This window comes from Trachemys scripta, chromosome 12 (genome assembly GCF_013100865.1).
Source record: "Trachemys scripta elegans isolate TJP31775 chromosome 12, CAS_Tse_1.0, whole genome shotgun sequence".
Classification (NCBI taxonomy): Eukaryota; Metazoa; Chordata; order Testudines; family Emydidae; genus Trachemys; species Trachemys scripta.
In genome coordinates, this window is record NC_048309.1 from 30,972,396 (window position 1) to 30,995,902 (window position 23,507).

At 42.8% G+C, this 23,507-nt stretch overlaps 1 protein-coding gene across 1 annotated transcript in view; it reads right to left on the bottom strand.

Moving 5' to 3' along the window:
* The window catches only part of PHF20 (PHD finger protein 20), a 167,948-nt gene that overhangs the window by 100,773 nt on the left and 43,668 nt on the right, over positions 1-23,507 (bottom strand). Inside the window, exons 2-4 of the mRNA XM_034787648.1 lie at positions 13,155-13,326; positions 12,615-12,699; positions 10,166-10,245 (exon numbers count right to left, since the gene is read on the bottom strand). Coding sequence (XP_034643539.1) covers positions 10,166-10,245; positions 12,615-12,699; positions 13,155-13,326 — 337 coding nt within the window. The remainder of the gene's footprint in view (positions 1-10,165; positions 10,246-12,614; positions 12,700-13,154; positions 13,327-23,507) is intronic.

A 23,507-nucleotide genomic window follows, 5' to 3' on the forward strand; every position in this document is an offset into this window, starting at 1 on the left:
GATAAGTGAAAAAATTGACTTCATTTCTAGTTTTAGCACATTTAATTTTCATTGAAGATTTTGCATTTGACATATCAGCGAGGAGTTTCTGCCTTCCATTGTAACAGGTTTTGGATCTGTGTTTTTCCAACGGCAAACTGTTCGGCAATTTGACGGCAACTGGTACAAGCTTCTAGCTGCAATACCGCTTTAACATGTTGCTCCAGTGTAAGAAACACTTTGGATTTGCATTTTCTCTCTTCCATTACGACTTCTTTTAGCTTTAAACTGTGACATACAATAGTGTACACATTCACATCTTCCTTTAAAGTTCCTGTTTGTTCAAGTTCGATTTCCAGTTCCTGTTGAGTATGAGGCCCTATATTGCAGAAACCGTAATGTACAAAAGAAAAAAATCTTTTGCTGGAAACATCAAAAAAAACAGACTGAAGCCACGATCAGTTTCTCCTACAGGTTTGTTTTTATGGATGGGACTAAGAAAATGTTGTCAGTCGTCACAGCTGACAAGTCGTTGCTCTTCACAGTTAAATTATAAGGCAGCAGTTCTCAAACTTTAGCAACCCGAAAACCCCATTTTGATTTAAAAATTTTCAGGGATCCCCAAGCCAACCCGCTCAGCCCCAGGCCCCGCCACACTCCTTCTCCCAAGGTCCCACCCGATCCCACCTCTTCCCACCCCCCGCTTACTCCATCCACGCGCTCTGCTGCTCGCTCTCCCCCACCCTCACTCACTTTCACCAGGCTGGGATAGAGGGTTGCGGTGCAGGAGGGGGTGCGGGCTCTGGGAGGGAGTTTGGGTGCAGGAAGGCTGAGGGGTGCAGGCTCTGGGAGGGATTTTGGGTGCAGGGTGAGGGCTATGGTCTGGGGCAGGGTGTTTGGGATACAGGCTCCGGCCGGGCTGCGCTTACCTCGGGCAGCTCCCGAAAGCAACGCGGCAGATCTTTCTGGAAGTGGCTCCTAAGCTCTACATGCTGTCCCTACCCAGAGGCACCACCCCCGCAGCTCCCATTGGCTGCAGTTCCCAGCCAATGGGCTCCATGGAGTTGGCGCTCATGGTGGGGGCAGCGCGTGGAGCCAGGGTAGGCAGGGACACTGCCTTAGCCCCATTGTGCCACCTGACTTTTAGCACCTAATATCTCCCAGTTTAGCTTCAGTAACCTCCAGGAGATAGAGGGAGGAAGAGGAGTTGAGGGAAGGAGAAGGAGGAATTGCTCAGCGGGGCCCACGGACCGCCTTGAGTACCCTCGGGGATCCCCAGGGATCCACGGACCCCACTTTGAGAAACTAAGTTAAATGTTATAGGGAGGAAAACGTTCCACGGTCTCTGCAAGTAGTCACTCATGACAGGTGGCCCCTCGTCAGAACTGGTCACTAAGGCAGATTTTACTGTATTCAGATACTCACCGAGCAACAGATTATCAGCACAATTCATTAACACAGATATCAAAACTCAAATACTATTCAAATATTTTTTAAAGGATAATTCCAGACTTAAATCAAATCATCTGCCAAAATGCCAAACAGCAACCCCAGCTACGCTACAGCATGTCTGAATACACTATTTGATACAGTTCAAAAGCCACTGGTCTGAAACAGTGTTTTCATTTTGTATACTTTCTGATAGGAAGGTAATAAATTGCTAATATCCCTTTTAATATCTAAGATATGTAACTAAGCTCTACTTGGAAGACTTTAATGCTTCAGAAAAACACAGAAAAAAAATAAATGAAATTGTAAAAATCAAATATGGATGAAATGTCAAAACTATTTCAAATTGTACAATGAGGTTCTGTCTTCCAACCCTGAAACTGTTGAGGTCATATAGCCACTAGGAAAAACTTTCCACAATAAATACAGGCTACCAAAGTAGGGACCAGACTTCAGTCTCATGATCTCATTGATCAATAAATTGGAGGATAAACATTCCAATCTTTGAGAAACTCTGTTAAAGAATGAAAGAAATCTGAAACCTCTCCCCCCCTTAAATGGGGATACAATAAGCAGAAATAGCTATTACAGCAAATATACTTGCACTATTGGTAATCCCAAATCTATTAAGGATAAGAGAAAATCCAAGCAATTAAGTCTAAGGCCTGGTCTACACTAGGAGGTTATGTCAAATTTAGCAGCGTTAAATCGAATTAACTCTGCACCCGTCCACACAACAAAGCTATTTAGTTCGACACAGAGGTCTCTTAAATTCGACTTCTGTACTCCTCCCCAACGAAGGGAGTAGCGCTAAATTCGACATAGCCATATCGAATTAGGGTAGGTGTGGATGGAAATTGACGCTAATAGCTCCGGGAGCTATCCCACAGTGCACCACTCTGACGCTCTGGACAGCAGTCCGAGCTCGGATGCTCTGACCAGCCACACAGGAAAAGCCCAGGGGAAATTTGAATTCCTTTTCCTGTCTGGGCAGTTTGAATCTCATTTCCTGTTTGGACATCGTGGCGAGCTCAGCAGCACTGGCAACGATGCAGAGCTCTCCAGCAGAGATGACCATGCAATCTCAGAATAGAAAGAGGGCCCCAGCATGGACTGATTGGGAAGTCTTGGACCTGATCGCTGTGTGGGGCGATGAGTCTGTGCTTTCGGAGCTGCGATCAAAAAGACAGAATGCAAAGATCTCCGAGAAGATCTCCAAAGCCATGACAGAGAGAGGATACAGCCGGGATGCAACGCAGTGCCGCGTGAAAATCAAGGAGCTGAGACAAGGGTACCAGAAGACCAAAGAGGCAAACGGACACTCTGGATCCCAGCCCCAGACATGCCGTTTCTACGAGACACTGCATTCCATCCTACGTGCGGCCGCCACCACTACCCCACCACTGACCGTGGACTCTGAGGATGGGATATTGTCGACGCCCGCTTCCTCGGAGATGTTAGCGGACGGGGAAGACGAGGAAGGAGATGAGGAGGACGAAGCAGTCGACAGCGCTTACAACGCTGATTTCCCAGACAGCCAGGACCTCTTCATCACCCTCACCAAGATCCCCTACCAACCGTCCCCAGGCGTTAACCCGGACCCAGAATCAGGGGAAGGATCAGTCGGTAAGTGTTATAAACATGTAAAGATTTATTTTGAACAGAACATTAATATTAACAGTGGGTTTTTCATGATTACTTTGCCCTACGCGCTTAAAGTTTTAGTCTTTGGTAGTGCAACTACTGCCAAAAAAATCTAACAATGTCCGGTTTATCATGATTGGTTTGCCCTAGGCGCTGTACTGTGTAGTCCTTGCCAGTGCAGCTACAGTAAAATTCGGTCTATATGTCCAGGGATAGAGCTGAAATCCTCATGGGACATCTCCATGAAGTCTCCTGGAGGTAATTGGAAAGCCTTTGCATGAGATTCCTTGGGAGAGCGGCCTTGTTCTGTCCTCCGTAGTAGGAAACGTTCCCACGCCAGGCTAGCGGCAAGTACTCCGGTATCATTGCCTTGCAGTGCATGGCGGCATACGGCCCTGGTCTTTGCAGGCTTTCACAAAGCATGCATTCTCTGTCGCTCTCTGAAATCCGCATCAGAGTGATGTCGCTCATGGTGACCTGCTTTGAATTAGGGGAATGTTAGTATTGGGACTGCTTGCCTGTTCCTTTACAGAACTGTAACCGGCCGTTTACAGCCATGCGGTGGAGGCGGGAGAGGGGCAGCATACAGGGATCTTTCCCGGGGACAGCCACGAGGGGGTGGGACAGAGGCAGAGTTCATGCTTGCCGGATTGCTGGCAGCAGGAACTGGCCAACGCTAGGAGCATTGCTTTGAACGTGAAAGGAGGGCACTGCTATTATTAAAGTTTTAAGCTGCCACAAGTCTACGGCTTACCATGTCAGCCTGCTACCCAAATTCCGCTGTCCGGCCGCGCTTGTCTGATCTGCACTGCAAGACCCCAGGCACTGAATGCGAAGGCCGAAAATTCGACCTTGTCCTGAGTGCGCATGTGATAGGTGCTGTGCATGGTCTTGTTCACAGAGAAAGACTATGTTCTTTGTTCACCAAAAAATTTATTTTTCTGAGGAATTCACTCCCTTTTTCCCAATCCCACAGCTGTGACTGTCTCCCGACCTACCCTGGCATCACACTCCCAGACGCTGGCGCAGGTTAGGCATAGAAAGAAAAGGACACGGGACGACATGTTCTCAGAATTTATGGGCTGCTCCCGAGCTGAGGCAACCCAGCAGACCCAGTGGAGAGAGAACATGTCACAATACCAGCAAGCACACAGCGAACAGGAGGAGAGGTGGTGGCAGGAAGACCAGCAGGCGACTCAAACGCTGCTGGGACTAATGAGGGAGCAAACGGACACGCTCTGGCGCCTTGTGGATGTTCTGCAGGACCGGAGGCAAGAGGACAGAGCCCCGCTGCAGTCTATCTGTAACCACCCTCCCCCGCCACAAAGTCCCATACCCCCCTCACCCAAAGTACCAAGAAGGAGGGGCGGCAGAGTCCGTGAAAACTGTCACTCCACCCCTGCAGACCGCTCAAGTACCAGAAGGCTGTCATTCCCCAAAATTTGATAAGTCCTTTCCTTCCCGCCTCACCCAAGCCCCCATCCCAGTTTCATCCCCTAACTGCGTAGTTGCTAATAAAAAATACGCTTCTGTTAATTACTGTTTCCATCATGTTTTTTTTTTTAAGAGGACAGTCTGTTTGAAGGGGGGGAAGGGAGTTGGTAATTGGACAGGACAGTCACCTTTACTAGGGTACAGACACGGGGGCAGGTTCAGCAGCAGGTCACACACACATTGCAGTCACTGGTCAGTCTGGGAGGTGGTTTTCATTTTCGGGGGGGGGGGGGCTATGTGACTTTGTGGCGGGGGAGGGCGGTTAGAGATCTTATGCCGCGGTCCTTATCCTGGATCACAGAGCCACGCAGCAGGGGATCTGTAACCGTCCTCCCCCTGCCAGAAAGTCACATAGCCCCCACACACAGAGTCCCAAACAGGAGGGGTGGCAGGCTCCGTTGAAACAACCAGTCCACCAGTGCGGACCACTCTAGAAACAGGAGCATGTCATTCCTCGAGTTTAGAAGCGTCCTTTGCATCACTATACTACACCCACTCCCCACCACAGTCTGTGTCCCAGTTTCAACACTTTACCGCAAAAACAGTAATAAAGAAAACGGTGTTCATTAACAAATTTCCAGTGATTTTATTTTTAAACGTGTGCTGGAAGTGGGGGAAGGGGGTGAACGGGGTATGAAACTGGAGAGGATAGTGAACATTCACTGGGTAAAGAAACGGGGGCAGGTTCAGCTTCTCTGTAAACAAACGTAATAGTCACAGGTTACCCTGTTCACTCAGGAACCTAGCTTTCAAAGCCTCCCAGATGCACAGCGCGTCCCACTGGGCTCTTCTAATCCCACGGCTGTCTGGCTGGGCGTAATCAGCAGCCAGGCTATTCGCCTCAACCTCCCACCCCACCATAAAGGTCTCCCCCTTGCTCTCACAGAGATTGTGGAGCACACAGCAAGCTGCAATAACAATGGGGATATTGGTTTCGCTGAGATCAGAGCGAGTCAGTAAGCTTCTCCATCTCCCCTTGAGACGTCCAAAAGCACACTCCACCACCATTCTGCATTTGCTCAGCCGGTAGAAGAAGAGTTCTTTTTCACTGTCCAGGGCGCCTGTATAGGGCTTCATGAGCCAGGGCATTAGCGGGTAGGCTGGGTCCCCGAGGATCACTATAGGCATCTCCACATCCCCATCAATTATTTTGTGGTCCGAGAAGTAAATACCTTCCTGCAGCCCTCTAAACAGACCAGAGTTCCTGAAAACACGAGCGTCATGAACCTTGCCCGGCCATCCGACGTTGATATTTGTAAAACGTCCCCTGTGGTCCACCAGTGCTTGCAGCACCATTGAAAAGTAGCCCTTTCGGTTAATGTACTGGCTGGCCTGGTGGTCCAGTCCCAGGATAGGGATGTGAGTTCCATCTATAGCCCCACCGCAGTTTGGGAATCCCATCGCGGCGAAGCCATCTATGATGACCTTCACGTTTCCCAGGGTCACTACCTTTGACAGCAGTACCTCAACGATTGCGTTGGCTACTTGCATCACAACAACCCCCACGGTAGATTTGCCCACGCCAAAGTGGTTCGCGACTGACCGGTAGCTGTCTGGCGTTGCAAGCTTCCAGAGGGCTATGGCCACTCGCTTCTGAACAGTCAGGGCTGCTCGCATCAGGGTGTCCTTGCGCTTCAGGGCAGGGGACAGCAACTCACAAAGTTCCATGAAAGTTCCCTTCCGCATGCGAAAGTTTCGCAGCCACTGTGATTCATCCCAGACCTGCAGCACTATGCGGTCCCACCAGTCCGTGCTTGTTTCCCGTGCCCAGAATCGCCGTTCCACAGCATCAACATGACCCATTGCCACCATGATGTCCACGGCGTGGGGTCCCGTGCTTTGTGACAGGTCTGTGCCACTCTCACACTTCATGTCCTCACCGCGCTGACGTAGCCTCCTCGCCCGATTTCTCCGCATCTGCCTCTGGAAAAGGTGGATGATAAGGTGTGAGGTGTTGACAACGGCCATAACTGCAGCGATGGTCGCAGCAGGCTCCATGCTCGCAGTGCTGTGGCGTCCACGCTGTCACTCACCAGAAAAGTGCGCGAACTGATTGCCCGCCGGCGTTTTCAGGGAGGGAGGGCGGGAGTGACGGTTGGATGACGACAGTTACCCAAAACCACCCTCGACACATTTTTTTCCCCAGCAGGCATTGGGGGCTCGACCCAGAATTCCAATGGGCAGCGGGGACTGCAGGAACTGTGGGATAGCTGCCCACAGTGCATCGCTTCCAATGTTGACTCTTGCCCCGTTACTGTGGACTCACACAGTCAAATTACTGTCCTTAGTGTGGATACACACGTTCGACTTCGTAATATCGATTCCACATATTCGATGTAAGTAAAATCGAACTACTCTCGTAGTGTAGACATACCCTAAGATAAGAACTTGGAACCCCATCTTTGGACATTACATCATCTTTTTCAGTGATTCCAAAAGCAGACTGATGGCCCCCCCGAAAAAAAGATTCACCACCACACACACCAAGTCCATCTGATCCAATCATATGTTATTTATGTAGCCTGCTAAAGCATTTTTCACTCTTTACAGATCTAGAACTGAAGGAATTACTTTGTTCTGAATGCCCACTGTCCACACTGCTTCATGACATAAGAAAATCTGGAAACCTAGCTCCCCCCTTTCAGCAACAAATAGCCAATGTTCTGTGGTAGAATCTGTACAGCCTGTTCCCTAGTAAAAGGAACATACACAGAAGGGTCAAAAACACAGTCATAAACACAATTTTTTCAACCTTGCGGACAACGAATCTGCAGTCTTAGAAAACAGATGAATGTGACTTTCTTGCCACCAAATCCAGTAACCCTTGATAAACTGATTTAACCACATAGTTCATAGATTACTCCTGGTGGAGTTCTGTGCCTCTGCGCAATGCAGAATTTGCAGAGAATTAACGTTCTGCGCAGAATTTCATTTCCCCCCCCACGGAATAGGTGCTACAGAGTTGCTGGCCACTACCAGGGGCTGCTGGACCCAGCAGAGCCCAGCTCTCCAGCTCACAAATACAGGATATGGCCAGAAGAAGGGAGAGCTGGAGCTGCAGTCCCCAGCACCTCATGAAAGGAGGCGGCAGCGTGCAGGAAACTCCATAAAAGTCCAGACCTCACCACCAGGCTGTTTCTCTCTCTGGATTCCTGGGCTCTGGGAGTAGGGGATGCGGGTGTCTGGGCCAGGAGTTCCGGGGGGATGCCTCATAGCTGGGCTATGGGGAGATAGGGGCTGCAGATGTCTTGGCTGGGGGACACTCCGCAGCTGGGCTCTGCAAAGTAAGCGGTGCGAGTGTCTGAGACTGGAGGGGTGGATTTTTCCCTCAAGATGTGCCCACCTGGCAAGTGTGACACACCCAAATCAAGACACCAAACAAAAACATAACAGAGAAACAGGAACTGGGTTGTTGTAGGGGTTTATTTAACTCTCCACTCCTGGGGGAAATCTTTTTTGTCAGTACTGTTACAGATATACTTGCTGACAGGTATTTTGAAATAAATTACCAAAATTATTGAAACTGGTGTAATTATATTGTGTTATTTTGACAAATATAATGTGCAGAATTTTAAAGTATTGTGCACAGAATTTTTAATTTTTTGGTACAGAATTCCCCCAGGAGTACCAGATTCCAAGGCCAGAAGGATCAATGTGATCAGTCTAATCTATATAAAACAGACCAGAAAACTTGCCCAAAATAATTTCTAGAACAGATCTTTTAGAAAAGCATCCAATCTTCATTTAAAAATTGTGACTTATGAAGAACCCGCCACAATGCTTGGCAAACTGTTCCAATGGTTAATTACTCTCACCATTAAAAAATTATCCTAATTTCCAGTCTGAATTTGTCTAGCCTCAACTTCCAACCACTGGATCATGTTATATCTTTCTCTGCTAGACTGAAGAACCCATTATTAAATATTTATTCCTATGTGGGTACTTATAGACTGTAATCCAGTCATCCCAACCTTCTCTAAATTAAATAGATTGAGCTCTTAGAGTCTATAGAAGGCATGTTTTCTAATCCTTTAATCATTCTCTTGACTCTTCTCTGAATCCTTTCCAATTTATCAACACCCTCTTGAACTGTGGGCATCAGAACTGGACACAGTATTCCAGGGCCAAACAAAGGTATAACCTCTCTATGCCTGCTCAATATCCCCCTACTTATGAATCCCAGGATCACATTAGTTTTTTGGCCACAGCATCGTACTGGGAGTGCATGTTCATCCGATTATCCATCTTAACTCTCTAACAGCGCCTATGGGAGGCCTACTATGGGTCACACACATTTACTCCTGGGGAAATTCTGCGCCAGTGCATAATGCAGAATTTTTCAGAAATTCATGTTGTGCATGCAGAATTTCCTTCCCTGACCCCCCAAAATAGGCTGCATAGTTGTTGGCCGCCACTAGGGGCTGCTGGACTTGGCAGAGCCCAGCTCACAAATAGAAAATCGGGGGGATTCCCAGCAGCTGCAGTTCCCAGCACACTCTGAAGGAAGGAAACTCCTTGCAAGCCCAGGATCCAGCATCAGGCTGTGTTTCTCCCTCTGGATCCCTGGGCTCTGGGGGGTAGAGGGTGAGAGTGTCTTGGCTTTGGCAGAACAGGACTTAAATGACTTAGGAAGCTAATTCCCCTTTTACTGGGACTTGAGCTCCTAAGTCATTCAGGTTCTTCTGAAAATTTTACTCTTTGTCCCTAATTATGATAAACTACAACATACCAGAAATGTTGTCCAGCACAGCATTTCCCTTACAACTACAAAAGAATGATATTATCCAGCATCAGTAGCCACCCCCATGGTTACTGATAGGGAAAAATCTCCAGCACCAGTGCACGACACACACATGCACGCCTTCAGAGGAATGGACATATGCAATCAAAGAAAAACTTAATTTTTATTATGCAGAATGTTTCAGAAAAAGATCATTCAGTTATATAAAAGAAACACTTTAAATAAAATAAATCCGCTTGTCATTGCAATGAAGATTCTTTCAGGATCTCCTTCTGTATTGACAACAGAAGAGATTAGCCAACAGACTCTCACCTGACAATTCCTGTTGGCAGGGCATCTCAATGAAGAGCCTTCAAATCTAGAATTCACTTCCTCCACAAGTCTGACAGATGCCCAGCCTACTGGCCTTCAAGAATTGGTGCACAGCTTTTGCCTAAGGACATGACTGTGGGTTATGTTTACAACCTAGAGCTGGAGTCTGACATTTTATTTGACAGTGATCAGCTAGTCTCTTATTTTAAGAAGTGCGTGTACACGTGCTCAGGAACAACTGTGTGACGGGTATACGTTTAAAAAACAAAAAAGTTTTCACAGGATATTATTAGGGCAGAGCTGATTAAAGTATTGACAATACATGACAGATATGATACAAACTTAAATCACATTCCTGTAGTGATAAATTACGAATATTTATTTAAAATCATTTACTGGCTAAGATTCTAGATAAAAACAAAAATTAGTTAAGTGTTCACTTGATGGATTTTTCACTGATGTGAACATGAACAAATCAACTGAATTCAGATTTAAGAAACAGCTAGTCTTTTAGAATTAAATTGGAAAACACACAACATTTCTCACCTGATCTTTGGAAAAAGCTTTGATGTGAATATTTTTGACAGTCTGAACTACTCCATCGTAAAATTTCACAGTGTAAGTACCTAAAAATTGAGAACACATCCCGATTAACAGTGTAATTTAACTTGCATTTTGATAATTATTCAAAGAATAAACACTGAACACTCCAGTTCTAGAGATGCACATCTGGTTCTAAATAAAAGTTCACTTTTTTAGGGTTACGAAAATTTATATCCTTAAACTTTAAGCCTCTTCTTTCACGAAACATGTATGAAGGGAGAATACAGTTTATTTCTTCTAGTTTCATCTATATTAACGTAAGAACAAGTTTACTAATAAAAAACATGAGTAAAAAAATGTATTGTCAATACACATGAAAGCATGCACATTGGGATTGATGAAATTATTTCTTAGACTCCATGCTTTCAACTGAAAAAATAAAACAAAAGAATTAATTTTGAGACTAACAGATCCAAAAGGGATCAAAGTCAAATGAAGGAATATGAGCAATTCCTTCCTGTTTACAGTACTCACACTGGTAGTGCCATTGAAGGAAGGGAGTGCAGGAAGTAGGAAAAGGCCCTGTGTGTTTAACCCAGGGGTTCTCAAACTGGGGGTCACGAGGTTATTATGTGGGGGGTCGCGAGTTGTTAGCTTCCACCCCAAACCCTGCTTTGCCTCGAGCATTTATAATCGTGTTAAACATACAAAAAAATGTTTTTAATTAATAAGGGAGGGTCGCACTCAGAGGCTTGCTATGTTAAAGAGATCACCAGTACAAAAGTTTAAGACTCACTGGTTTAACCTGTAGGATCTGCTTTCTGCAACTGAGATGCTCTTAGTACTATTTTACAACTCTCCTAAATTATGAAAATATTCCTATAGATTTAAAAAAAAAAAAAAAAAAAAAAAAAACCCTTACCCCCAAATAGCTATTTACCCATGACAAACTTTAAAGTTCCTATATTAAATCAATTGCTGACTGTTACACATGAAAAAATGTTTAATATCTGAAAATTGTAATAAGCTGCTGAACAGTTCCACATGAGACTCTAATCCACTAACAATGAGTACCCAAGTCTAATGACCAAGTTGCAAACAAATGTATAAATGCCTTAAATCCTGCTTGGCAAGAGAAGAGGCTAGTAATTATGATGCTGAATACATCTAAACTCTGCTCCTGCATAACAGTGCATCAAACTGAAGTGTTTCACATTTCTACCCTTTTCTCTCATATTTTAGTGATCTATATTAAGAATCATTAGGCTGAAAATTATTCTGTAAATCTCTATAATCTCTTAGTGATGCCCACAGCAAATAATCTTTGAGAGAGCTGTATTAAATTGTGGAATAATCTCCAAAAGAAAGTATCAAAGGGGTAGCCGTGTTAGTCTGGATCTGTAAAAGCAGCAAAGAGTCCTGTGGCACCTTATAGACTATCAGACATATAGAAGCATGAGCTTTCGTGGATGAATACCCACTTCTTTGGATGCATGGTATTCACCCACGAAAACTCATGCTCCTATACATCTGTTAGTCTATAAGGTGCCACAGGACTCTTTGCTGCTCCAAAAGAAAGTGACGCACTTTTCATTGTTTTGACACTTTAAAAATTGTACTGGACCATACTCTATTATCTGATCCAGCCTACAACTCCCAAACAGTGTTCCCTACAGTATATTTTCCGGGAAGCATACTGTAGGTAACAAATTTAAATTCCAACTTCTATGATGAGGAAAATAACGCGTTCTGCTGAAAGTAAAGCGTACCTGATTTAAATGTAGAATAATTTAAATTTCAACAAAAAATATACTTATGTATTTAATAGTGGGCCTGACACACTCATCAAGAATACAGAGGTAGTTTTGGTGGAAGAATGCTTTGTGCACCTCTGAAAAAAGAAAAGAAACCTCAGACCACTGCATTTCAAGGAAGATTAATTCAGTAATGGTAAGAAGGTCCCAGATATTTAAAAAAGATCTTTGTATTTTATTTATTTAGCCTGTGTCTTCCAAGTATAGAAAAAATACATTAAGGGTGAAAGCATGTATGTGAATCTTAGAGAAAGAATTTGTCTTCCATCAAATTGTATCCTCTCCTTTACAATGACAAAAAAGACTACACTGTGCCTGTTCTCTGCTGCCAAAACTTCTTTAGCAATTATATGAAGTGGCTAAAAAAATTTGTCATTAATTGATTCTCCTCCCAAGTTAGGTCATTTGGTAGCTCGTGCTAGCCACTAGAAAAATGCACAACATACCCACTGCTTACATACCAATAACATTTAATGAGAAATTACAAAATTGAAAAAACTTTTTTGTAAAATTAACTTACTGTAGTATAATGACTTTTCTTTCAGAGATGTGCTATGTTTTCTGGAAGCATGAGGAAATTCTGAACACAATTAAATTTATCCAGTTATTAAGTACAACAAAATGAATAGGGGACTTACCATCCTTGTTAACGGAAGTGACTTTGGCTGGATAAAAACGACAATCAGACCAGCAAGCCAATACCTGATCATTTATACGAAATCCCTACAAAGAGAAAAAAAAACTCTAAGAATTTACATTTCCTGAATAAGAGAAACAAAATTAGGAAGATTTAAAATATACTGCTTCATTAAAACACTAGAACTGTTTCTTTGTTAAAAGTAAAAAAGCAAAAATGAAAAAACACCCCATATCCTTCAACAAGCAGCCACTGCAGCAGCACTTGCGCATAAGGAAGAATTTATATTCGGCTAGACATGCAAAAAAGAAAAGTTCACACCATTCTATTGAGACGGTAAGCTCCTTCAGGCAGGAACTGTTCCTTCCTCTGGCTGTACCACACCAATGACATTGTTAGCACTCAGCTATAACAATCACAAACTATATCTGGCCATGTACATGCTGCATTCAGGGACCTTAATGGGTTTAGATGCATAAAAGACTTGGTACGTAACTAGCTGAATAATGGGAAATCATTGAATACACTGTTTTCAACTTACGCCACATCCATCTTCCTCATGTAACCCCTCTTTCCTTAACTGTATTTTCTCTAAAGGACGCAGATAAGGACTGTCCCAACAAAACCATTCATCATATCGGTGGTTCCAGCGTTTGAAATGGATAAGCACTTTTCCTTCTTCATAGTCAATTTCTTCTATATGAGCTGGATACCTAGACAAATAAAGAGTTCACTAAAATAACTCTGGTTAAGAATAAAATGAGATGCCTCAAAAATCAGTAGGATGATTACAATATAAGGCCATACATATATCTAGTTGTTCTGCTGACACTATCAAAAGTGAAAAAAAATGATGCTTAAGCACTCTGTAGTGGTACCGAGACCTGAAGATATGGGAACAGCCTTTTCCCATAGTTTCTCTATTTTTATGTCATTTGTTTTATGTATAGCTTCTACAAACAATAAAATGAAACCTCTCTTCTATCCAAATAAACGTCTAACTATGTTTTATCTCACTGTCTTTCCAACAAAGGTAGCAAGACACGAACACAATTTTGGGATGCCTCTTCAATCAATAGGGCTAGTACTCAGACAGCATACTGGACTAAACTGGATCATGCCCCTGATCTAGCATGGCAATATCTATATTTGGAAGTATACAAGTCTGTTAACTGATTGTGCCTAGCTTACCAAGTGATCCAGATCACTCAGTATCTATGACCTGTCATCATCATTTACCAATCCACAAATTTGTGTCATCTGCTGATTAACTAGGCAATAATTTCATATTTCCTTTCAGGTTACTGATCAATACTGAATAGCACTGAGACTCTGGTACATTCAACTAGATGCACCTTACTCAAACCCTCTATAAACAAGCTTTGAGATTTATCAATTAGAATTTAATTAATTTAATAGGGATATTGATTTTGTACATTTAAAAAAAAAAAAACAGGATATAATTATAGAATCAGAACTGGAAGGGATCTCAAGAGGTCATCTAGTCCAGTCCCCTGCACTCAAGGCAGGAATAAATTATCTAGACCATCCCTGTCAGGTGTCTGTCCAACCTGCTCTTAAAAATCCCCAGTAATGGAGATTCCACAACCTCCCTAGGCAATTCATGTAATAAATAATGAAGTAATAAATCAATTATCTAACAGAAAAATATATTACACAAGTTACCCTTACCATTCAAACTTGTAATCTTTCCAACCAATCTGATATTGTACTTTGACAAGAACCTATTTTCAATCACAATAAATTTTTATGGATAAAGTTTGAAACCAGCAGTTCCACTCCTTTGCCCAGCATTGGTGTCATGATAACCAGCCTATCGTTATCCAAATCATTTCATTATAAATTGCTTTATGTTCTCCTTAACGTTTATGCATTGTTTAAACCCAACTTGGCTCAACCTGCACTTCTCTCATGCCTCTAATTTCCCACAATGACAGCCTCATAAATGGTGAAGTATCATTCTGGGTTCAGTATACACCTCCTCATCAACTGACAGATCTATTTCATAAGATAGAAGAAATACTGGACTGCAAGTGGGATCACCCAACAATTAGTAGTGACTGAACCTATCAAGGACTTATCAGAAACACATTAACTTTAGGCAGACCTCTCACTGCAGCTACCACCATTTAACAGCATGACATGTGCAGACAGGAACCTCATGGATATATAGACACTACTCCCGTTTTTCCCCAAGGATAAATTACATAATTTCTCAACCTGGTCCCCCCTGGTTGCCACAATATCCTTTCTATCCATTTATTATATTTGACCACGTGCCAGTGCCAAGAGAACACATCCAAAATCTCAACATTGAGGCTATGTACCAACATCTTTAAAGGCTAAACCTCACAGACATAGTTAAAAAGATACTCAAGTTTTAAATCTCTCCAAGACCAAATTACAGTTTCTGAAGCATTCAAAGCTGTTACCCAAGGTTTTCAGAACCCCCAACAGGGGCAACTTAACTATTTCATTCCAGCAGCTCTAAGGTATAAATCAACAGGAACTCAGCAATTCTGTCTGATCAAGGAGTAATGCAAGTAAGCATGCTCTTGTCTAAACCTGCAGTTCATTAGATTTAAGAAGGGCTGTCAAGCGATTAAAAAAATTAATCACAATTAATCGCGTGATTAATCGCATTGTTAAACAATAATAGAATACCATTTATTTAAATATTTGTGGATATTTTCTACATTTTCAATTATATTGATTTCAATTACAACACAAAATGTACAGTGCTCACTTTATATTTATTTTTATTACAAGTATTTGCACTGTAAAAAACAAAAGAAATAGTATTTTTCAATTCACCTAAGTACTGTAGTGCAATCTCTTTATCATGAAAGTTGAACTTACCAATGCAGAATTATATACAAAAAACCTGCATTCAAACACAAAACAATGTAAAATTCTAAGCACCTGCAAGTCCACTCAGTCCTCCTCCTTGTTCAGCCAAATCGCTCAGAAAAACAAGTTTGTTTACATTTGAGGGAGATAATAATGTCCGCTTCTTGTTTACGTCACCTGAAAGTGAGAACACGCATTCTCATGGCACTGACTGGCATTGCAAGATATTACGTGCCAGATGTGCTAAAGATTCATATGTCCCTTCATGCTTCAACCACCATTCCACAGGACATGCCTCCATTCTGATGACTGGTTCTGCTCAATAACAATCCAAAGCAGTGCGGACCGACGCACATTCATTTTCATTATCTGAGTCAGATGCCACCAGCAGAAGGTTGATTTTATTGTTTGGTGGTTCGGGTTCTGTAGTTTCCGCATCGGAGTGTTGCTCTTTTAAGACTTCTGAAAGCATGCTCCACTCCTCATCCCTCTCAGATTTGGGAAAATTCGTAAACCTTGGGTCGAGTGCTGTAGCTATCTTTAGAAATCTCACATAGGTACCTTGTTGGCATTTTGTCAAATCTGCAGTAAAAGTGTTCTTAAAATGAACAATATGTGCTTGGTCATCATCCAAGACTGCTATAACATGAAATATATGGCAGAATGCAGGTAAAAAAGATGAGGGGACATACAAGTCTCCCCCAAGAAGTTCAGTCACAAATTTAATTAATGCATTTTTTTTTTTAAATGAGTATCATCAGCATGGAAGCATGTCCTCTGGAATGGTGGCCATAGCATAAAGGGGCACATGAACGTTTAGCATATCTGGTACGTAAATACCTTGCAAGCCAGCTACAAAAGTGCCACACATATACCTGTACTCACTTTCTGGTGACACTGTAAATAAGAAAAGGGCAGCATTATCTCCTGTAAATATAAACAAATTTGTTTGCCTTAGCAATTGGCTGAACAAGTAGGACTGACTGGATTTGTAGGCTCTGAAGTTTTACATTGTTTTGTTTTTGAGTGCAGTTATGCAACAACAAAAATCTACATTTGTAAGTTGCACTTTCATGACGAAGGGATTGCACTACAGTACTTGTATTTTTCAATTCACCACATACTCTCTCTTTTGTTTATCAAAAAGCAGGGCAGAAGAGAGGCCAAACGAGAGAACAGTATACTGAAAGTGGCGTTCTCCTGCCACAAAACACAAGAAATTTCCAGTGGCTTAGCAGAATGGCCACATGAAAGTACGTGTCCTGAAGGTCCAGAGCAGCGAACCAGTCGTTCTGAGACAGCACGAGGAGGATAGCCAAAACAGAATCTCATGTACTTTGATTAAGTTGTTGAGGCCACGAAGGTTGAGAACAGGTCTCATTGCGCCCTTGGATTATGGTATCAGGAAGTACCGGGAATAAAAAACATGGCCCAAGTGTTCCGGCGGAACTTCCTCCACTGCTCCCAACTTCAAAGAGCTAACCTGCTCAACAAGCAGTGTCTTGTGAGAGATCCCTGAAGAGGGACGGAAAAGGAGGAGGGAAGGGGGCATGAAGAGGAACTAGATAGCGTAGCCTGATCTTACAGTGTCTAGGGCCCAGCTGTTGGAGGTAACTGAGTCCCAAGCATTGTAAAAGTGGGCCAAAGGGATGGGAGGATTGAGGAATGACTGGACCACTGTTTTGGACAAAGAAGTAAAAAAATGGGCACATGGCCTGTGCCAAGGGAGAGACTGAGAGCTGCCCAAAGCATGCACCCGACTGCTTCCTCTTTTTAGGATATATCCCTTTTTATACGGTAGTCCATTTTTTCAGGGACAACGTTACACAAAGGCAGGTTGTGGGTGATACTGCTGCTGCGCCCCATAGTGGCATCTTCGCACGGATGGCATGTACACATCCAAGGACCTCAAGGCAGCCCTGGAATCCCTGAAGGAATGCAAGGTGTCACCCATCTTGTCCGAGAACAAGACTCAGCCATCAAAGGGCAAGTCCTTTATGGCTTACTGGACGTCTAGGGCAACCCCAAAGTTTTGCAACCAGGAAGCCCTCCTCATGGCTACTGCCAAGGCCATGAACCTGGCCGCAGTGTCCACAACCTCAAGGATAGACTGCAGGGACTTTCTAGGACAAGCAGCCCTCTGCAACCAACACCTCAAACTCCTCACGTGCCAGCTCGGACAATTGCTCTTCAAATTTAGCCATGACTGACCAATTTAGGCAGTCATACTTGACCTGTAAAGTCTCTTCATTAGTAGGGACCTCCCAAATTCATGGCCATGAAAAATGCATCACAGACCGTGACATTTAGTCTCCCCCCGTGAAATCTGGTGTTGCATGCTTTTACCCTATACTATAGGGATTTCACAGGGGAGACCAGCGTTTCTCAAATTGGGGGTCCTGACTCAAAAGGGAGTTGCAAGGGGTCACAAGGGGTTATTTTAGGGCAGTCATAGTATTGTCACACTTACTTCTGCTATGCCTTCAGAGCTGGGTGGCCAGAGAGCAGCAGCTGTTGGCCACGCGCCCAGCTCTGAAGGCAGTGCCCCGCCAGCAGCAGCACAGAAGTAAGGGTGGCAATACCATACCATGTCATCATTCTGTGCTTCTGCCTTCAGAGCTGGGTGTCAGAGAGAGTGGCAGCTGCTGACTAAGGGCTCAGCTTTACAGGCAGCAGTACAGAAGAATGGCAATCCCATACCAAGCCATCCTTACTTCTGTGCTGCTGCTGGCAGTGACTCTGCCTTCAGAGCTGGGCTCCCAGCCAGCAGCCGCCGCTCTCCATCTACCCGGCTCTCAGGCAGCAGCGCAGAAATAAGGGTAGCAGTACCACAACCCCTCCCACCCCCAAATTCCTTTTTGGGTCAGGACCCCTAAAATTGCAACACAATGAAATTTCAGATTTAAATAGCTAAAATCATTAAATTTAGGATTTTTTTTTACAAACCGTTATACACAGCAGAAAGAGATGGAGGTCACAATGCTACGTAACACTTTTGGGACATTCACCTTCTACAATTTTCTCAAATGGAGAGAGATGTTAGATTAGGAAGTGTGGTCAGTTAGGTGTGTGTGCACGCTCTCCATCTGCTGTCCCAGCCTAGCGCAGATAGTTGGTTCAGCAGACCTCGACAGTACTACCCAGAAAGACCACAGACTCAAGTTTGGCAAAAAAGGCACTCGGCCAGATGCCCTGTGGCAAGGAGCAGCTCAGTCCGCAGGAGTCTCTGCTGTCCCATCTGCATGTCCCACACAAAAGGTTACAACAAGGTACCCCAACATTTATAGACTGAAACAAACAACTTACCTATCTCTATGTGTTTCATGACATTTGATTGTTACTCCCCTTGTATCATGCTCCAGGTGTCTCAGGCAAAACATCCTCTTATTTGGTGTTCAGTCAGGATATTCTTGGGCTATTTTTTGGAGTGTGTTCTCACATATACCCAGTATCTGTTACTTCTTAGGAGCGCCTATGTTTTAGCAACACTAGTTATACTTTTGCCAATGTCATACATTGGACAGTGAACTTGCGAACATCTACTTTAATACATGGCCTAACTTTGGTTCAGAGCCTCTGGTTCAGGCCTCAGCTCATGTCCTTGGCCCAGTGCTCCAGGATCTCTCCCCTATAGGAAGCATCCATGAAATATTTATTGAAACCAAATCTAAAAAACTGCCAACAGCTAGATCTCACAGCCTGCATAGCTCCCTCTCAAATCTATAAGGTATCTCAATCGCTATGACCTATTTGGCATAAGACCACAACAGACATTGATAAAAGGTTTGTACTCTAGAGATACACAATTACTCCTACCCCCCAAGAAGAATGAAGATGTTCTATCTTGCTCAGCCTGAAGACAGACTTCAAAGTCAACAAAAACGTTATCATATTTTACCTACCACCATCCTCCATCTCAATCAAGCAGGACCCATGAAAGGTGGAATGACCTCTGACAAGAACTGGAAAATGAATCCCTTCATCTGTCATGTCCAGATACACACACGAGACCTTCCTACCAGCTGAGAATGCCAAAAGCATTTCAGTAGCGTTGACTAGCTCTTAGAAACTTTTGGTACAGAGTTAATTTTATCAAATAGTTGGTGACAGTGTATCATAAACCAGTGCCTATAACTACAACATACATAAGTCACCTGCCTTTGCTTGGAGAAAGGGGTGGCCTTGTTTGGTGCTCTCTCTCCCATTCTGCACTAGTACTTGTAGCAACAAAGGTCAGACATTTTGAAGAGGCAGACATACCAGTATCATCCATTAAACATAAGCTCATGTATTTCCTGCACATGGCAGCAGAACCAGAGTGCCGCCTAGAAAAGGCTGGCTGAAGACAGACACACAGATAAATGAATTGCACATTAAACACCTCAACTTTTATTTTTATTTTTTAAAAACAAACTAAAAGAAATTTAGTCTACTGAGCTACCTTTAGAGAACATTATGGTTGCATGATTAGGCAAGCAAAGCTATAAACATCACAAATTTCAAGATGACACGACACAACACAACCTTTACTCTGCTCCTTGTGCACATATATTAGAAGAGTCTTAAATTACATGACCACATACTTCTCAAATACTACATTTGAATGTCAAACAATTTTTTCACTACAACTTTAGATGGATACACAGCATCCTGCGGTAAGGTGTACTATTCTATATAAGAGGACAATCCAGAATCATGAAAGTCAATTGAAATAAAAATGCAATAAAACATGTTACAAAATGAACATACACTGTAGCATCTGTAAGCATTTAAGTGAAATTGTATATTAACTCTTTCAGTAGCTATAGTACTATAAGTGGGTGTTTCATTAATACATCTCTTACCCTAAATACACTTACAGCTTAATACCAATACTTTTGCCTCTGAATCAGATTTTTGTTGTTTTATGCAAAAAAAGAAAAAAAAAGTGTTCAACTTACCTGTACTTGTCCAATTAGAAATTTGAAAACTTTCTAATCAGTAGCACAGAGTGAAAATTCTCTAGGCAAATTCTCATTTATTAAAAGAAATGTAACAGTATTATGAATCTGCCATAACTGACTACAAGGTACTACTAAACACACACACACACACACACAAAGCACGTACTTCTAGGGATATTTTATTCATATCTAATTGCAAGTACATCCAGTTCTCAGCAAAAATAATATTTTAAGATTATTAAGGCCCTGGAGGATAGCTCAAATGAATACAAATTACAAAACAGTTACACTTCTACTTAAAACAATCTAAATCCTACATGTACGACGCAAAAGCTTGTGAAATACTAACAGTTACTGAATCTACATGCAATAGAAAAGAAAACCTCGTAAATCCTTCATTTGAATGCTGATTATTTTGTTAAAAATACACAGCTTAGGAGGAAAGAGTAATTATATAGGGGGAAAAAAATCTCAAAGCCAAATCTTTACTGATGCTAAGCATCTGCAACTCTTGCAGAAGACTATGATCTGCACAAAAAAGTTGACAAGTTTAATATATTTTGTGGTGGATGTATGTTAATATTGATGTTGGAAATGCACTTACATTTCCTGACCATTTTAATTTTTAATGTGGACTTGGGTTGATGTGCAGCGTGGGGGTAACAATCAATGTACAAATCCAAGAGGCATTAGTACATTTATTTCTAATTATCACATGGGACCTCTATGAAGTGCATCATTAATTTTGTGCAATTCCAGGAATGAGCGATTGAGGGAGGCATCGCTCCATAACTGCCTCTATAAAATCAGTTAGGAATAGACTGGTAACCTACTCCCCACTGGAATAAAGAGGACCTGGGACTGGTTTCAGGAACTCCTCTAACCAGAATTAATATCATCCAAAAGGGATGCCTGGAAAAATCACTCCACAGCCAAAATCACTCCAGTGTCACCCATTTAAATTACGCAGACTTTAGGCCCCCACAGCATTCTCGGGCCCAAACCCTGCCAAGTCCAATATTTTTTATTGAATATATGATCTAATAATTACATTTGAAAGTATTTTAGAAGTAGAATGAGAGACATAAAGGTCCAGTTCACAATGCACGAGCCATGCAATGACAATTTTATTGAAAGTATAGCATCATGATGGGATGAACCCTGGAGTCAGCTGAACAGGAAGCAGAGTAGAGCAGTTCCAGATAGAGCAATAGCAAAACTCAAATAAATATTTGTTTTATGTTGTCTCTCCCAAAATGATGAAAGACAGACCTTGCCTGCTCCATTTCAGAGGTTCATAGCAAAGGGGAGAAAGAATCTCAGTAGCTTCCAGAATTACATTCCAGAACTACCTGTATTGAGCAGAGAACATGCCACACGGAATTGCAAAATTGAGCCAAGAGGCATGCAGCAACAGAAGCAGTTACAGCAGTTACTGAAGAAAACAGAAAGGAGCATAAATTTTGGCAAGTCAAGTATAATTAGGCAGGCCAAAAATAGTTTGAAGAGCAACTAGCAAAAAACGAAAACTAACAGCTTTTTTTTTTTTTTAATCTATCAGAAGCAGGAAGCCTGCCAGACAGTGGGATCACTGGATGACATTGGTGCTAAAGGAGCACGCAAGGAAAACCTGGCTATTGCAGAGAAGCTACATGAATTCTTTGCATTGGTCTTCCCCGCACGTGATGTGAGGGAGACTCCCACATCTAAACCATTCATTTTAGGTAACAAATCCCAGGAACTGTCCCAGATTGAGGTGTCAACAGAGTAGCTTTTGGAACAAATCTATAAATTAAACAGTAGTACGTCACCAGGACCAGATGGTATTCACGCAAGAGTTCTGAAGGTACTCATATGAAATTGAGAACTACTAACTGCAGTATGTAACCTATTGTTTAAGCCAGCCTCTGTACCAGGTGAGTGGAGAGTAGCTAATGTAACGCCTATTTAAAAAAAAAAAAAAAAAAAAGGGCTACAGAGGCAAATCCTAGCACTTACAGGCTGCTAAGCCTAACTTCCGTACCAGACAAGCTGGATGAAACTATAATAAAGAACAGAATTATCAGACATACAGATTAACACAATACGTTGGGAAAGAGTCAACATGACTTTTGTAAAGGGAAATTGTGCCTCACCAATCTATTAGAATTCTTTGATAGAGTCAACAAGCACACAAACGAGAGTGATCTCTTTAATAGTTTTTGCCAGAAGCTGGGAATGGGCAGCAGGGAATGGATCACTTGATTAGCTGTTCTGTTCATTCCCTCTTGGGCACCTGGCATTGGCCACTGTCAGAAGACAGGATACTGGGCTAGATGAACCTTTGGTCTGACCCAGTATGGCCGTTATGTTCTTATAGTTCTCTGCAAACATCTGCTCAATGTGCAACAGCAGTCAAAAAAGCTAATATTAGGAACCAATAGGAAAGGGATAGATAAAACAAAAAATATCAAAATATAAATCAATGGTATGCTCACATCTTGAAAACTGCATGCAGTTCTGGTTGCCATATCTCAAAATAGATGTATTAGAACTGGAAAAGGTACAGAAAAGGACAAAAATAATGATTAGGGGTATGGTACAGCTTCCATATGAGGAAACTGGGTCTGTATCTTGGAAAAGAGACAACTTAGGGGAGATATGGTAGAAGTCTATAAAATCATGAATCGTGTGGAGAAAGTGAATAAGGAAATATTATTTACCCCATCACATAAAAAACAGTTACCCACCTTTTAGTAACTGTTGTTCCTCGAGATGTGTTGCTCATGTCCATTCCATTCTAGGTGTGCGCGCGCCCACAAGCGCAGTTGTCAAGAGATTTTTGCCTTAGCAGTATCCATAGGGTCAGCTGTGGCGCCTCCTTGAGTGTCACGCTCATACGTCGGTATATCATGCACTGCCAGCCCTACGCCCTCTCAGTTCCTTCTTGCCGGCAACTCCGACAGAGGGGCAGAAGGGCGGGTAATGGAATGAACATGAGCAACACAGCTCAAAGAGCAACAGTTACGAAAAGGTGGATAACCGCTTTTCTTCAAGTGCTCATGTCGATTCCATTCTAGGTGACTCACAAGCAATGTCCA